Source organism: Branchiostoma floridae, chromosome 4 (genome assembly GCF_000003815.2).
Source record: "Branchiostoma floridae strain S238N-H82 chromosome 4, Bfl_VNyyK, whole genome shotgun sequence".
Taxonomy (NCBI): domain Eukaryota; kingdom Metazoa; phylum Chordata; class Leptocardii; order Amphioxiformes; family Branchiostomatidae; genus Branchiostoma; species Branchiostoma floridae.
This window is the reverse complement of record NC_049982.1, coordinates 16,398,108-16,414,706: the sequence shown is the minus strand read 5'-3', so window position 1 is coordinate 16,414,706 and position 16,599 is coordinate 16,398,108. Positions and strand designations below refer to the sequence as shown.

Below are 16,599 nucleotides of genomic sequence, written 5' to 3'. Positions count from 1 at the left end.
TTTTTTTTTTAGAGTACGACAAAAACCCAAAGTTGTTTTGTTCAAGAATGGTCTGCTTGGTCAGCACTGGAACGAGGCTTTCCACACTGGACCCCGAGTAATGATGCTATAAGCCCTTTCACAGAGATCAGGACGAATGTGTGGCGACAGGAATTCTACTCTAGGTAAAGGCCCACAAAAAGGAAACAAAACCCGCCTGGACGTTGTTAGTCTATATTGAAATATCAAAACAATGTCATATCGAAACAATGGTGAGGGACTGTTTTCTTTTTCAAGGCCTTTACCTTTGACATATTACTTCCTGTCACCGCACACCGGGCCTAATCTTTGTGATCTTCCTTATACTTCGGTGCCCTTGCATCAGTAAGGTTGTGCCTGAACACCACAAACGACCACAAACAACTCTAATATGCAGTGCATATGGGTCAAAAACCTTGTGTGGCGCTTTGGAGACATTGTTTACACATTTATGAATTTTAAAAATGCAGCAAGTCCTACGTATTCACCAGTTATTTCGAGTTTTGTATTGAAACCGGCGGGCTAACTCGAAATAAGTGGTGAATACATAGGACTTGCTGCATTTTTTAAATTTATAAATGTGGAAATAATGTCTCCAGAGCGCCACATAAGGTTTTTGATCCATATACACTGCATATTAGAGTCGTTTGTGGTGTTTCTGAGTCGTTTGTGGTGTTTAGGCAGACCGCATCAGTAATAGTTGATCCAACAAGAGATTGTGATAGTTTGTGTCAATTGAAATCTAACTTCTTTTCCTTCTTCATTTCTGCTGAGCCCGCAATACATGGGATTATATTCAGAATCTTGTTTGTGTATGATTTGTGTTGCAGGATCACAGAAGACATGGTTCCCTTTATTCGTGAGATCCAGCCAGAGGAGAGGTGGCTGTACAAGTACCCGCACATCCAGCATGATGCTGTGCCAAGCACTGTCATGTTTGTGAGTTGATCAACATTACAATTACGCCAGAAGTTAAAGGAAGTTCAGATGCTTCTGCCCTTTATGAACTTGTCTCATGGCTGATCTGATGGAGACCAACTGGCCTAACATTCTGGCCAACTTTTTGTAAATATTTCTGTCAATTTATTCAAATTTTGACATATTTAACGTTACATGTTTACTCGCTAATTTTTGTTCAAAGGTTGACAAAATAGTCTTGAATATTCTTTTTGTCATAGGCAGCAAACTTCTGTCCAATAACAGTGTTATAGGAGTATTTTTCAAATAACGTTTTTTGTACATTCATTGTTTCAAAGGCAACATAACTTAATTGGTTCAGTGATTTTAGTTTCTTAGCTCATTACTTGGCAAATGAATTCAGACAAACTAAATTGTACTTTGTTGTCCATGAACTAAAGAGTTGTTCCCTTTACATTACAGGCAATAGCAATATCAGCACCACTAATGGTGGTTATTGTCTATTCCACTGTCAAACGAGACAAGATAGAAGCATTCCAAGGAATTCTAGGTGAGTATTTTATTTTCATCTGCAGTTATTCATAACCTTTTGAAACTTGAATCTTATTGCCATGATCCAAAGAAACTGGAATATCTAACCTTTGACACCAAATCAATATATTTTGTGATTTCAGCTGTAACCCTGGCCTTGGTGCTGAATGGGGTTGTTACCAACACAGTTAAACTCATGTATGGCAGGTATGTCTATCATAGCATCATCACTACTAGCAAACATCATTTTTGAGAGTCAGACACAGCAGTACAGAAAATAGACAATGAACAAGAGAATGGACAATATGTTCTCAAACTACTGTGTTCCTTTCCTTCTGTAGCCACACATTTGAGTAATGGATTATGGCACTAGCTTCTTTTATCATACCTTAATACAATTTTCAAAATGTAGTTTGACAAACATTTGTTGCATTGCAAAAACCTTTATTCTGTTAACAATAATAGTAAATTCTTTTAAGCTTTATCCTATGTTATATTAAATGTCTAACTTCATCTCATGTTTTCTCTGTCCAGACCCAGACCGGATTTCTTCTCCCGTTGTTTTCCTGATGGAAAGTGGAGTAAAGATATGAAATGTACCGGAGACCCTGACACCATTATTGAGGGCAGAAAAAGTTTTCCCAGTGGACATTCCTCATGTAGGTTCTAATCTGACTCTGGCTTTTAATAAAGTTTTATTCCATATTTTAACTTTGGTTGGTTGTATATATGTAAGCATCAGGTTGGATCAGGTAATATTTTAGTTTTCATATCAGCACATGTGCACTGAGCTAGATATCTACAAGCATGCTGTCCTAGTCAGCCCAAGGAAACCTTTTTCTTTTCCTTTTTTAACCACTATTCAATAATTAATCTTGCAGAGGAAATTAGTCTTGCTCGGAAATGTAATTACTAATAAGGAAGTATTTTTTGCGCCATCTTATAGGATCTCCGTCAGGGTTAGGGTTAAGGTTGACAGATCAAGAGTTGTTTTTCACAAGATTATTAAAAGATGGAAGGTATGCTCTGATTTGTTCCTAACAAATTTATACCTGCAAATTTTGACAGAAAATTTCTATTGACAGCAACATCTTGCTAATGGCCTCAAGAAAGGCTTACCAACCAACTTTTCCATAACAACTGTGCTGTCAAAATGATAGCTTTTGTCAAAAGTGCTTGTTTGTATTATGACAGAGCTCTGGCCAATGTTCAGTTTCTAGGCTGGTTCTAAGGCATGGTTTATTTAAATTGGGATATATCTGTAAAAATGTTTGTCTGCAAGATTGATGGAATGGTCTTAAAATTCTTCTGTTGTATGCAGCCAAATTCTGTCAAATGATGGAATTACGGACGCTGGCTAGAGCCCTGGCTAGGTTACGGCTTTCAACGTACATAACCACATGTGACTGTAGAATTAGTCAAAATAAGTAACCAACATTTTCGTTGTTTCTCAGTTTCCTTCACAGGACTGGCATTTGCTTCTCTGTACCTAGCTGGAAAACTGCACTGCTTCCAGGGCAAGGGGCGTGGCCAGTCTTGGAGACTTCTTCTTGCAGGCTTGCCCCTGCTTGGTGCCACTATGATTGCCTTGTCTCGAACCTCTGACTACAGACATCACTGGCAAGGTCAGAGACTGTCATGTTATATTGAATTTCAGTACCCGTACCCACCCCTAGTTGACACTTTTACTAGACATTTCCTTTTACTAGACATTTGCTTAAAACCCACTGAAGATATTAGGCATAGTCTTGTCTTATTGATATTGGAACTGCATCAGCTGTCTTTGTTCTACTGCTAGCACACATTTGATTCTAGCGATAGAAGAACAGAATGGCTGACTCCAGTTCCAGGAGACTGCTGCTCCAGCCAGTGTGTGTTCCATAGCCGCTCCAATCCTTGCCTGCAAAGTCTCCACACTGACGAGGGGCTAGCTCTGCCCAGTATGCTGCTCCTCCGATGCACGCATGCTCAACATTACCTCCGTTATACTTAAGACCCGGACACACGGCATGGGGGGCTTTTTCATTGTTGAAGACACAGAAGTGTACAAAGCCAGGAGTTGCCTCAGAGAGCACATTAGGAGCCAGGAGTGACTTAAGCAGGTCGTCATTCCCATTGTCCCAGGTGATGGGAATTGCTGGTCCATTCCCTGTCCCACCATTGTAGACAATTGGAAAATGATCCTTGAAGAGGGAGTATAGACTGCCACCGTACTGCTGAAGGAACCCATCAGTCGTGTAATACCTCAGGTAGGCTGCAGACTTGTACTGGAACAGCGGGGTGTTGTTGGGCACATGCCACAGCATCACGTCAGAGGCATTGATGCTGAAGTAACCAGGGTTCTTTAGGTCATCATAAGTTGCCAATTGAACTGAACCAAATGTGTAGAAGTTAGCCCAGTTTCCATCTCCCTCAGGGTAGTTGGTGGTGCTTCCCCGGGTTGAAGACCAGCGGTCCCCTGTGGTACATTTCCCATATATGTCATTCTCATGCACGCTGGACACAAGAGTCCACCCACCATCAGCAGTTGTCATGTCGCAGTAGGTCTGGTACACAATCCCTTCTTGGCTACGAAGATGGTACAGTCCATCTTGTGCTTGGTCTACAGTGTCCTTTATTTCTTTGCATGACAGTCCTGGATTAGCAGCAGTTCCCAGCTTGGCCTTCAATTGTTGACCTTCCAGGGACGCAAAACGCTGCTCCAAGTCAGCAATTCTCTTTTTCTCCTTATCAAGATGGCGTTCCAAGTCTTCTATGGTATTTAGGCAGGTATCCAGACTCTCAGAGTTGTCATCATGGCCACTGCAAGTCTGCTTCGGTATGTTGATGACAGGGCTGCACACAAACCTGTCTGCTGGTCCAGAGCTTTCCTCTTGTTGCCCACAAGTCAGAGGAAGGACAACACACAGCAAAAGTAACACTACCATTTTGAAAAGGCTGTGTTGTTCTCTTGCTTGTTGTAGTCTGTGACCAAGTATGGAACAAATTGTACCCAGAACTTGATCTGTTAGCCTGCCAAAGAAAGTATTTGTGGGACAAAAAGGCTGGCATAGCTCCTGGTTTAGATTAACTTCTTGGATATTCTGTCAGAGGTCCAAGAGGGGCATATTTTTTCTTTTTGCATGTTTGTGTTGTCATAGTTGAATGGTATTATTAATGTACATGGTGCTGTATTCAATAACCTTTTGTGGGGTCCAAAGTATGATGTATTTGTAGTTAAATTAGCATGATAATGATTTCATTTTATATTTTCCAGATACATTACATTGTCTGTATGTCATTTAGGGACTTTTCCAACCATTACAACTTGTTCTGCACATTTGTTTTTATTGTTGACAGAACTCTGTAAGCATTAATTTTGTCCCCAGTAAAGATTAAGGTGATTGTCAGGTACTGGTAAATGATACCCAGTGTGCAAAGTTGCTGATAATTGGTACAACAAACCTAAAGTTTGTGTCTGTTGTATTTCAGACGTTGCTGTGGGATCTACCATGGGACTGCTGATGGCGTACACCATATACCGACAGTACTATCCTGCCCTCAGCAAACCTTGCTGTGACATGCCCCACGTAGCCATCACACCACTGGCAGACAGTGTTCTCAGTAGCTACAGTGTGGACCAAGATACTCTGATACAAGTAAAGACTTCAGATTCAGCCATTAAAATGATCTGAAACTTAGGAATGAGGTTGCTTGCTTCTGAGAGATGACATGTCATGTTTTGTTAAAAAATGGGCCAAAACCAATGTACTTGCACAGTGTCACACATTGTTACTTTTATGTGGCCAACATGTTCTGCAAGTTATTCCTGTAGGATACAAAAATCGTGTATCAGGGACCTTCATTACTTCCTTAGTTACATTGTATCTTATGTCAGATGAAAAATGTCCATTCTTGTAGTCAAAATTATTCCATGTTAATCTGGTAGACTAAAAGTTAAGTACATGTAAGGGAAAAAAGAGTATGTTAACATGTTATGACAATGACACATTCCAAACATGTATACCATTGGTTGTCTTCATTGTGTACGTACAGCTTTATTCGTTCACAAACTCCAAAATAAAGAAAAGTGTTTTCTACCTGTTGGGAAGAGATTGGAAGACTATCCTCAAATACAGTATCAAGCAAATTTTTGAGACCAAGCAAAAAACAGAACATGCTCTCTAAATCTGTGTTCTAAATCAATTGCTATTGCCTTCCAATTAATGCATAATGTCACCACATGTGCAACTTTGCCCATGCCAAACTAAACATGCTGATGATGGTCTATTGGTAGTCAATGACCTCCAACTGGCATATCAATACATCACAACATGTCAAGTGACATCGGGCAATTCAAGTGTCTCATGGTATAATGTCAACAGATTCAAGTCCTATAACAATTCAGGTCTTGTGTAGATTTGGTGTTTCACATTGTACTGCATGTCACTAAAATAAAAAGGCTTGTTTCCTCTCTTCCCATCAATTAACACATTACAGGGAGCATCTGTACTTTCTGTAACAAAAGCTAATAAAATCCTCCATCCCACATTCAAAAACTGAGGCATCACATAGCTACTTTTGCAATAAGAGGGAAATGTACATGAACAAGATGTCAGGCTGATTGAAAAATCCTTGACATGATTATGAAAGACTTTGGGAATCATACATCACAAACTACCTTGGTTGACAATTGGTGCTGTACCAAGTAATTTGATACCCCCACAAGGAGTTGAAATGGTTACAAGGGCAGATGCAGCTATACGTGTAGTAAATTGAAAATAGGGAGGTTTGGTTTGGTTTGGTTTGACTTCAAATTTCAAGTTACAAAGCAACACTGACAAAAGAAGGACTTTAAAATGTCTACTTGAAAATGCAAGCATTACTCCATCTGGAGCAACTCCAGGCTACAAAAGCATAAAACAAAGCCCGCTGAGTAGGTTTAAAACAAGTCAAAACGAAATGTGTGAAATGTCTTCCTGTAGTTGTTACCATCTCTTGTCCATATAGGATAGTCCTAGATACAATGTTCTTTCTAGATCTACCACCAATAGCATATTTACACAATGTAGTTGTTAAATCATCATTTAGAATATATAGATGGTAATCTTACCTCCAACAAAGGTTTCAACATTTACATTATACTGCATGTATCACCTGTTCAGTCTACGGCATTCACGTGAACAATAAAGTCTCAATGTGCAATATACGAAATTTATGTGAATAAGCAATGTATCAGACTTCATAATTCAAGACCCAGTTGAGCTTTGTTGACCAGCATTACCTTTAAGGTTTTTGAGGAAAGTAGACTTCCAGTGACACTTCCGACAATGATTTTTACAACACACCTATTGGTAATAAATTAACACAGATTAATCTCTTCACAATTATTTACAACATTTCCATCATTCTGATCTAGACCGAGTAACTCCAAACATGTAACATATAACCTGATACTAATAAGAAAGTTAATCCATCAACTGGAAGCAAAAAAGGGGAAAACCCTGATATTACTAGTAGGCGCCCAGTATATAATAATCATTCTGTTACATCATAATCATCACATTGGTCTCAGGACTGCTACTGCTGGAGAGATACAATATAAAAGCATTTTTGGAAACATTTTACATTGATGCAGAGACCCATGCTTTGGAACATGCATGTGATTTCAGTTTGGGAATGTTCAACTTCAAACTTACCCATATCAAATCCTTCCTAGTTTCTCAATTATGTACAACATGCAGAGGACAATGTTTTTAAAAGGTGAAAAGAGTCATGTGGACAGCAAAATTCTGGTATCCTACCTCTATTCTAATAAGATACACTAACAGCAAACCTGACAAGTCTCTCCTATACAAGTCATCTTGTAATTTTTCAGGCCAGATCCATTTTTTACATTGTTCACTGATATGGATGTACAGTATTTCCATTTTTTAATAGCTCCAGAATCCATCTCCCTTGTTTTTCAACATAGGATACTGTTTATCACACCCTCAGAAGAGATCATAATAGGCTACAAAAGGGTAAACAACTTGTCAAGGTAATAAGAATGTTGCGACGTGTTTAGCATGAACCCTAACTCATATTTCAAAGTTTTGCACCATAGAGCACATATGATTTATTAAGATATAATTTTGCACAGTTAAGAAATACCATGCTGGTGTCCATCAACTCATCATTTCATCTTATACCACTCTACAGTAAGTTGAGAAACTGGTTAAGTACAGTTATCTAACACTCAATAAGAACTGAGTTGTACTGAACTTCAGTCACTCTCAATCTAGCTGTTTCTACCTTCTGTTACAAAAATGTTCCCAAACTGACCCCTCAACCCCATAGGAATTGTATGGAAGAGTCCTATCTATGTGCTACTGCTTCTTATTGATGCATCTTGCCTCTACATTACTTTATGTACGATTGATCAATCAATCTGACTGCACTGAAAGTTTAAATTGTGGAGTACCGGTATATCACTTACATTCTTAAATGATTTTCAGTTCTCTCTATAGATTTCTTATACTTCAATGTCGGTCTCTACATAAGGAAATAATGGAATAAAATCAATGTGGATTTGTCACATAGTACTTATAAATGTACATCTAAAATTGATTTGCACATTAAGCATGCTTAAAACGTTTCTAATCACATATTAGTTTAGTTCATTGTTGCATTGCCACCTTAATTTGGTTGTTTGGTACTTTCATTTGTGGCCTATACCCAAGGATTTGAGGTAGGCCTAAGTAAGCAAGTAGTATACCTAATCAATGGCTCTTGACTTTTCATTGCCTTTCGGTACATGTTGTTCTGTTAATACACAACTCTGATGGTAACAACAGAGAAATCTAACCACAGCACTTCCTACCAGTCTAGTGGTACAAATGTAGTTTTTCCACAGATGTATGTTGGCACATTGAAGAGCAGAGAATGTGTGCAGGTAAAAAAGATGTACATGTAGGGGTTCGACTGGTCCCAGTGTGTTGGCAGTGTTAATAGAGACTTGTTCATTGGTCAATAGGTACATCAAATGGAGATGTCTTTGTGAGTTGCAGTAATGCACCTACAGCTCCAAAGTAACCCTGAAACAAACAACAGATACTGTTTTGTTTCCCTGATACACATTGTAGATCTGCAATGGTCATATCAGAATTTCCTGCATGTCGTCACAACTGCTACTAGTGCGTATTTTAGAAGATACACATACACATTTTTGCGTACTTAACAATACCAGTGCACAAATATGATGATCTCATACTTACAAAAGCAGACTTGTACAGGGATGAATGATAGCAGCTAAGACCACATATACATATACCTGGGCTTTAAAAATCATGATATCATAATATTTTTACACCCAAAAACATGCACATACTGTATTCTGAAAAGATGAATGGTCCAAACCTCACCTCATGCTCCAGAAAGAGTGCCTTGAGTTGTCCACTTGACCAGAAGTCCATGGCATCTGCCAGAAGCTTCATGGAGATGGGGTTCACTCGCAAGAAGTTCCCAACAAACACCACTCGTTCAATTTTCTGTTTGCAGAAAATATGATTACCATTAACAGGTTACAATCAACTGCCATGAATTAGTAACAACACATAGTAGAGCACTGTGGTGAAAGCCAGATGTTCCAACTAAACTTCATCTTAACTTCTTCCAGCTTGATGGCATACATACCTCAGTGAGGGCACACATGCGGGCTATGGAGCCGATGTTGTTGGTGATGGTGACAAGTGTTGCTCGTGCCAGGTCCTCCTTGCTGGCAGCTTCCCTCTTCTCCTTGATGTGCATGTTTCCAAAACTGGGGAAACAAAACATTATACATTGTCAGTTATTCCTCAAAACATTGCCAGCCACTATAAGATGAAAGTAACGCTTGGGCTGACTGAAGAAGCATAAACTTAATTCCTATTGGCATTGCAGTACTACGACAAGTTCCTTGTGCTTTGTGATACATACATGTAGTAGAGTCTTTTAGCATGAAAAAGTAGTCAATGGTATATATAACAGACAGAGAATTACCTTGATGCAACAGTTTCTCCAGAGAGTGCAAAGCGTGTGTAGTCACCACCGTAGATGTCCTTGACCAACTTATCCACATTAGTACTGTTCCCATTTGCAGCCATTTCTATCGCATCCTCAAATGTGTCACAGCCTGTGAGCAGGCAACACAGGCCAAGGAATGTTCCACCACCAAGGCTGGGGAGGGGGGACAGGATAAAAGGATTGCATTACACATGATGGAAGACAGTAACTCTTCATGAGAAATAGTGGTCTGGGTGAGCCACACAAAATGTTGATGACGATGATGCATTATAATTTATACACTTGATTCACAAGATTTTCACAATGTACAATTCTCATTGGACATACAATTACATCATATATAAATATGAATATAGCATAACTATACCTGGTTCCACTAATCCTCTTGTAGTCGTCCTGCGAATACACAGCAAGGATGCTGACCCCTGACCCTATGTTCACCACGATGTAGGGGTAAGGGTTACGAAAGTCAAATGGCATCTTCTCACACAAGTCCTCTCTTGTGGGATTTTTATACCAGTAACATTCGGAGCTGCCATTGAATTTACTGGAATCTATGTAGTGGATACCATGGATCAGACAGTCCAGCTCATCAAGCTTGTTTAACTGCAACCCTGCGATCTGGACAGAAAAAACAAGGATGTAAGTTTTGTAGCTCTGACAGTCGAGACTTAACATGCAGCTTAGAGGTGATGGGTCAATTCCTAGAATAGCTTTTCAACTACATGTTTAATACTTCTATGACTAGTATTTCTAGTACATGTACTAGTCATACTCAACGAGATAGTTGAAAAACTATTCTGGGGTCTAGTATGAACTTTTCTTTTGCCATGGTGAGACCTTATCTGAAAGTAAAACTGGCCACATATTCTGCCAAATTTTAAAGGCACTTTGTTACTTGTTAGAGACCTGCAATCTATCTAAAAATCAAAGTATTATTGGATTATATATGGTAAAGCACTTTGTGATCAAGGCATGTAGACTGACTCACCCGCAAAAAGTCCTCCTCAAAGCGATAGGCCCCGCCTCCTGTGGCACAGAAAGTTGTATGGAGACTTGAGAAGTTCTTCTCATGGCCCATGTGAAGAAAACGCTCCATCCCTGTTGTGGGAAAGCGGATGAAGTGCAAGTTTCCCTTCCGTCCACACAGAGCCAGGTTTTTCATTTCCAGATGAGTGTCCCGTATCCCCTCCTTACCGTATGCCACATTGGAGGTCAAATATTTACGGATAACCTTCAGACTGTCTCGTTCTGCCTCAGCCTCATCTGGAGTAATGTCTGTGGGCTCATAGTACACCAACTTGGCTAGAGTTCCTCCTATGTCCATGCCAAACCAGGGAAATGCTGAGAGACAAAAAACAATTATAAAGTCAACAAAATTCAGTGTCCGTGCATTGTGAAGTACAATGACACGTTGAATAATATGCACAACTCAAATGTTGTACATGAACATGGAAGTTGCCTGAGGTTCATTTGAATTTGTTTGATTGTACCAGTCTTTCTTCCTTTAAGTTCCTTATTTAATGTCCTATTTGAGGGACATTCCTAACCATATTTAGATGCTCATTTCCACCTGAGTGAAGTGATGAAAGCCATAATAATAATTAAGTGCCTTTCCAAGGACACAAGATTGGTGACATAACAGGATTTAAATCCAGGGTCTCTAGGTTCTGGATCAAATTCATTGCCATTACACCACACGACATCACTTGAGTTAATATTAGATGTTAAACTGGTGCAAATTCTAATCGTAACATGGTAGGTCTTCTCTTTTAAAGACAGGTTGCTCAAGATTAGATGCCAGTACAAAAATGTGGAACCATGCTTCCCTCATACCTTCACATACCCCTTAAATACCAGCTCCAATAATGTTTAACTTGTTTCATGTGAGTAGAACGTGTCTGATATGACCTTTGGACTCATTAAAAATTCTCTGTCAACACCCAACAGATCAATTCATACTCTCCTTGATTGATTTACTGTAGTGTTGAATGAAACATAAAGTGAAATCTTTGCAAAACCATGCAAAGGGTTGAGAATTCTTTACAAGATAATCCAGCCAACCAGATAGTTATCAGCTGCCCATGCAACAATGCACAGTATTATAAAAAGGATATGGATTTTTAGTGTAAATAGTTTTTGGTGTTGTATGAGATACTACAGTCACGGAGTGTCAAAAGACATAAATATCACACCTTGATATGACTTCCATTCAAATATGGATAGTAACCACGCCCCCGTATGTCATGCACGGTGCAAAACAAACCAAAGATGATCAAAACGCCAAAGGTCACGTCTCACATGTTATAACAGAAACAGCAACCGTCGTGTCACCCATTTCAAGCAGTCAATGACCGATATGGCAAATGTGTGGAATTACTATTAAGTTTTGCTTTGCTTTGCAAAAAGCATACATGCTAAAACAAATTACCGATCTCATTCACAGTACTACATAATAGCCGGTAATTTGCAAAACCAACGTCTACTTACGCGGCCTGCTCATGCTACCCAGGCGGGGCCGGCGCGTTGTTGCCCCGTCCATCGCAGGCTTGGCGGCTCCGTTCGCAGCCATGGCGCAGTAGAGAGAGAGGAGGAGGGTACCTGCTGATGGAAGTACGCAATAAACCTCAACAAAAACACATAGTGGTGAGTCACAAACCAGCGTGTCGCAGAGGAAAGCCTGTAGGTCGCGGTCGGTGGGTTGTTGACCTTTAAACTAGAGATGTGACAAATGCACCGACAAAAGCGCGACTCGCTCAACCGTCCAGATTCCTAGGAGGTATCTTCTCCAGCTAATCTGGTAGCTCAAGTCATCTTAAAGGTGGTCGATGTCAACAATAAGTCGTCGGGTACAGATGTATTTGTCCACCAGCTCATAATTTGTGTGGCACCACATCACCCGATTATGTCACACCACTGTCGCCATTTCTAGATTTCTAATGATAGAGAGCAACAAAATGTAAAAAAAGTTATGGCAACCATTAGCGATTATGTGATCAGAATACTTACAAATATAACAGTACATAGACGCAATAATTCACTTATTGTGATTTTGATTAATTTTGATTATATGGTAATAAATACTGTATCAGTAAAGAAATTACAAAGAACGTCTTATTGGTGGTCACGTTTTGATGCGGTTTCAGGTTCAACTTGATTTGGCCGATCTCACTTCAGAAATGGGAGGGGCAAAGTGCGCGAAGTTTGAATTTACCAAACCTGAAGGAAATTCTATTCAATGGTCTTGTGCATGGTAGATTAGATATTTTGTAATCTTTCCCCATCCCACGTACTGGTAGTTCATCAGGCTTGAATTGACGCCTCTCCTTGGCACCTGAGAGGGTAAGTGCATAGCCATAACGTTAGTACATGTACCAAACTAGAGTTCCACGAACACATACCTTTGCCAAATAACAAGGTTTGTTATGTAGAATGATGTCTGTAGACAAATGCGTTACTCATTTCATTTTCTTTATAATCATATGCTGGGAGTTGGTTTATAAAATTTCAAACATTGATTATGCAAATTAGATCACAAGTTACCATTAATCGATATCAAATTGTATCAAGTATTACTTAAGCTATCAGCATACCAAAAATCATGATGATCCTTTGATCCATTCTTGACTTATTCTCTTTCAGTCTTTAATAAAATACACCCCTTACTCTCTTCCCTCTTTCTCAGTTACATATGTGACAACTTTGATGAAAGTACTATAATGAAATGCAGTGGGTTTTTGTACTTTTCCTAATTGATTATGCAAATTAGCTGTTGATTTGCATAATTGGTATCTAATTATGTAGGTCTTCACTTACGCTACCTAAATACCAAAAAACATGATGATCCGTCAACATGTTCATATTTCCTCATTAATAATGCAAATGAGGTCATCATTTGCATAATTGATATCTATAGCCATTTCTCTCCTTCCCAGCTACATATGTGACAAGTTTGAAAGTCCTATCATGGAATGCTGTGGATTTATAAATTTTCCTAATTAATTATGCAAATGAGCTGTTGATGTGCATAATTAGTATCTCATTACGTAAGTCATCACTCATTCTATCTACATACCAAAAATCATGACGATCCGTCAACATGTTGTAGAGTTATTTCGTCCAAAGTTGAGTTTCTGCGGGTTTACGGAAAAGGCTGGCCTGTCTACCTGGGCTGTCTACCTGGGCTGTCTACCTGGGCTGGCTATCACGTCAGGCTACTTGGACCTACGAAAGCCCATTGGGACAAAAGCTGTTTTAGCAGTAGGGGTTGTTTGTGCTCAATGAAGCTATGTGTGAAGCTATTGTGTGTGTTACATAACTCAGAGGTTCTGGGTTCAAATCAGTTGATATGACACCGATCTTGTGCCCTTGGGAAGGGCTGTTAACACGACTTATCGGGCTGATTGGATTAGTCTTAAGACTGGTGGCTAGTTGGTCAAAGGCGTCCAGGAGCCGTTCTTTAGTGGCTGTCAGGGTCCCGGCTTCTGCGCCATACATTAGGATCGACAATTGAATTGTGAGGAGCTTAAAATAAGCGTTGCTAAAGTGCAAGGGTCTGGAACTGCTGCCATTCGGTGCTAACTAAGGTGACCTCAATACGACAGCAATTACCCCAGGTGTGGCCATAGGACTTAAGGTTTTGAACCACTTACACTGGGAAGGAAGGATCCCTAGTCTTTTCCGTAAGTGTGGTGGGTTCTATGCCTTATCTGAGGGAGGGCCCTTACCAAAGCTAGGTACTCTTTTCTCTACCCTAGTGAAGGGAGGAAAGTCGTGTTAAGAGCCCTTCCCAAGCGCACAAGATCGGTGGCATATAAACTGATTCGAACCCAGAACCTCTGGGTTATGTAACATACACAGCTCCTTCAAACACAGCTGCTTCACAAACAGCTCCTTCACATAAAGCAACTTCACACAGCTCTTTCACATAATAAAACACAGATCCTTCAGACACAACTTCTTCGCTGAGCACAAACAACCCCTACTGCTAAAACAGCTTTTGTCCCAATGGGCTTTCGTAGGTCCAAGTAGCCTGACGTGATAGCCAGGCCAGGTAGACAGCCCAGGTAGACAGGCCAGCCTTTTCCGTAAACCCAGTGCTGCAGTACCTTAGCAAGCCGCTAGGGGGTCCATTATCAAACTTGACCTTCGTTTCCCGATCCCTACCCACCTACCAAATATCATCAGGATCCATCCCAGGCTTCTCGAGTTATGCTGTTAACACACACACAGACACACAAACACATCCAAAACCTAACCTTAGCCATTCTGGCAAAGGTAAAATTGTCGCAGTGGTTTTAGTCTATTGTCCAGGTTTGTGCGGCAACCCCTCACCTCCAAAACCATAACTCCACAAATGTGCATTTTAGTTGTATGAAACTGTTCAGAAGTCACCCTCAAGCTTAAAGCATCGAGAAACAAGTACCATTTCCACCACCCTGTCACAATTGCAAGGGGGTAGGCACTACTTCTAAATTTGCACAAAGCCCACCATACCACATATTTATCTAGAAAATTTTATATAATATTCCCTGGAGAATCCCTTCTTTACTTTTTTGTAGACAGTCAATGAAAACATGTCTGGATATATATATCTTTCAACCACATTTTTAACAATGTACATTATGTACTTATTGTCTAACTGTGAATTCAGACATCCATAGAAAAAAGTAACCAATATCGTTTCAAATTTCCCTTACGCCTTGTAACCTGAATTCCTTACAGCTGTTCATCAGTTCATATTCAATTTGATGACAGAGTGATAACACGCCTACTCACAATAGGGGATGTGTTAAAAAGTCTGAATGTTTGAAGTGTAGCCACAACTTGACTGTACATTAAATACATGTAAGTCAATTGGGAACAATGTCCCAAGCTCTGCTCTACTACCTCATGTTCCTTGTATCTCTATGTACACCCAAAAGATTTTCCACAAAATCACCTCCGTGTAATTTCTGCTGGGCAATTGTCTTCTGAATTAGCTCTGCCCCAAATCTCACAACCATATGATATAAAAGGTAAGATACATGTTCTACATAGTTCAAGCTGACTCTTTGGAGACAGACTTGAATGCATGAAGGCTTTGAGACTGAAAATGGCTTTTAAAAGACAGCTCAAATTGAGACCATGTAGTGAAAAGAGAGATGACAGTGTACCTACCTCTCAAACTCAAAGGAAGGAGAAGAATACAGACTAAGACCGTTGTTATGTACATAAGCCCATCATTTTGGCTTGCCAAGTTGATCATATGGCCTAAGGGTCAACTAACACATTTGCAAGGTCTGACCTTTACACCTCTGAAATATCAGGTTGCTCACAGTACTGACTGATCATAGGCCAGTCCATTATTCATGGACCAGGAACCCCTCAACTGTGCTGACAGCTGCTAAGGTGGAGTGGGGTTGTACTGCTTCAGAAGTTTTCGACAAGAATGCCCCTGCTATCCCTACACTAGCCGCTAGGGGGCCCAAACTTACGTCACTAACTCCTGAGCACAACAGCTATCTAACACCCAAAACTCGTGGCCATACCATGTTCAGAAGATGGAAAAACACACCCGGAAGTTGCGCTGAAGTACCAAGGGAAACCGCTAGGGGGCCCATTATCAAACTCCCCCTTCGTTTCCCAGACCCCTACCCACCCACCAAATACCAGCTGCATCCGTCGAAGTCTTCTCGAGTTATGCTGTCCGCGGACAAAAGTTTGCAATTAAACTGGCGCCTGCACTTCCATGAAAGCCACTAGGGGGCCCAAACTCAAAGACCTTGTGTGGCGCTCTGGAGACATTGTTTACACATTTATGAATTTAAAAAATGCAGCAAGTCCTACGTACTAGTATTCACCAGTTATTTCGAGTTAGTCCGCCGGGTTCAAGATCGAAGCGATTCTTTGCCACCATGTTGGATCGCCCGTGCTAGGAGTCTGCATGGGGAAGTCCTCGATACCTTCCACAGTTCCATAGACGACAGGACGATAAAACTATGGACGCTGTTGGTTCATAGATTATAGCATGACACAACTCCATCATTGTCAACTTATAAAACTTGTATATATATATATATATATATATATATATATATATATATATATATATGCATATGTGTGTCAACA

General features: G+C 40.1%; 3 protein-coding genes across 3 annotated transcripts in view; 1 reads left to right on the top strand and 2 right to left on the bottom strand.

Moving 5' to 3' along the window:
• LOC118414444 (phospholipid phosphatase 5-like) overlaps positions 1-5,468 on the top strand; it is a gene marked incomplete in the record, with an annotated part of 5,595 nt that extends 127 nt beyond the window's left edge. Inside the window, 6 exon segments of the mRNA XM_035818481.1 lie at positions 849-957; positions 1,399-1,486; positions 1,611-1,674; positions 2,002-2,126; positions 2,922-3,092; positions 4,939-5,468. Of these exon segments, the coding sequence (XP_035674374.1) occupies positions 849-957; positions 1,399-1,486; positions 1,611-1,674; positions 2,002-2,126; positions 2,922-3,092; positions 4,939-5,141 (760 nt within the window).
• On the bottom strand, positions 3,109-4,932 carry LOC118414443 (intelectin-1-like). The gene has a single exon (XM_035818480.1). The coding sequence runs from the start codon at positions 4,392-4,394 to the stop codon at positions 3,279-3,281; it is 1,116 nt and encodes a 371-aa protein (XP_035674373.1). The 5' UTR covers positions 4,395-4,932; the 3' UTR covers positions 3,109-3,278.
• Positions 5,469-6,694: 1,226 nt separating the features above from the next.
• LOC118414442 (pantothenate kinase 3-like) lies at positions 6,695-12,405 on the bottom strand. The gene is made up of 7 exons (XM_035818479.1): positions 11,980-12,405; positions 10,481-10,833; positions 9,857-10,110; positions 9,466-9,642; positions 9,121-9,244; positions 8,850-8,975; positions 6,695-8,522 (listed from the first exon to the last, which is right to left on the bottom strand). Exons 1-7 carry the CDS (start codon positions 12,059-12,061, stop codon positions 8,448-8,450), a joined length of 1,191 nt encoding a protein of 396 aa, XP_035674372.1. The 5' UTR covers positions 12,062-12,405; the 3' UTR covers positions 6,695-8,447.
• Positions 12,406-16,599: the final 4,194 nt, after the last annotated feature.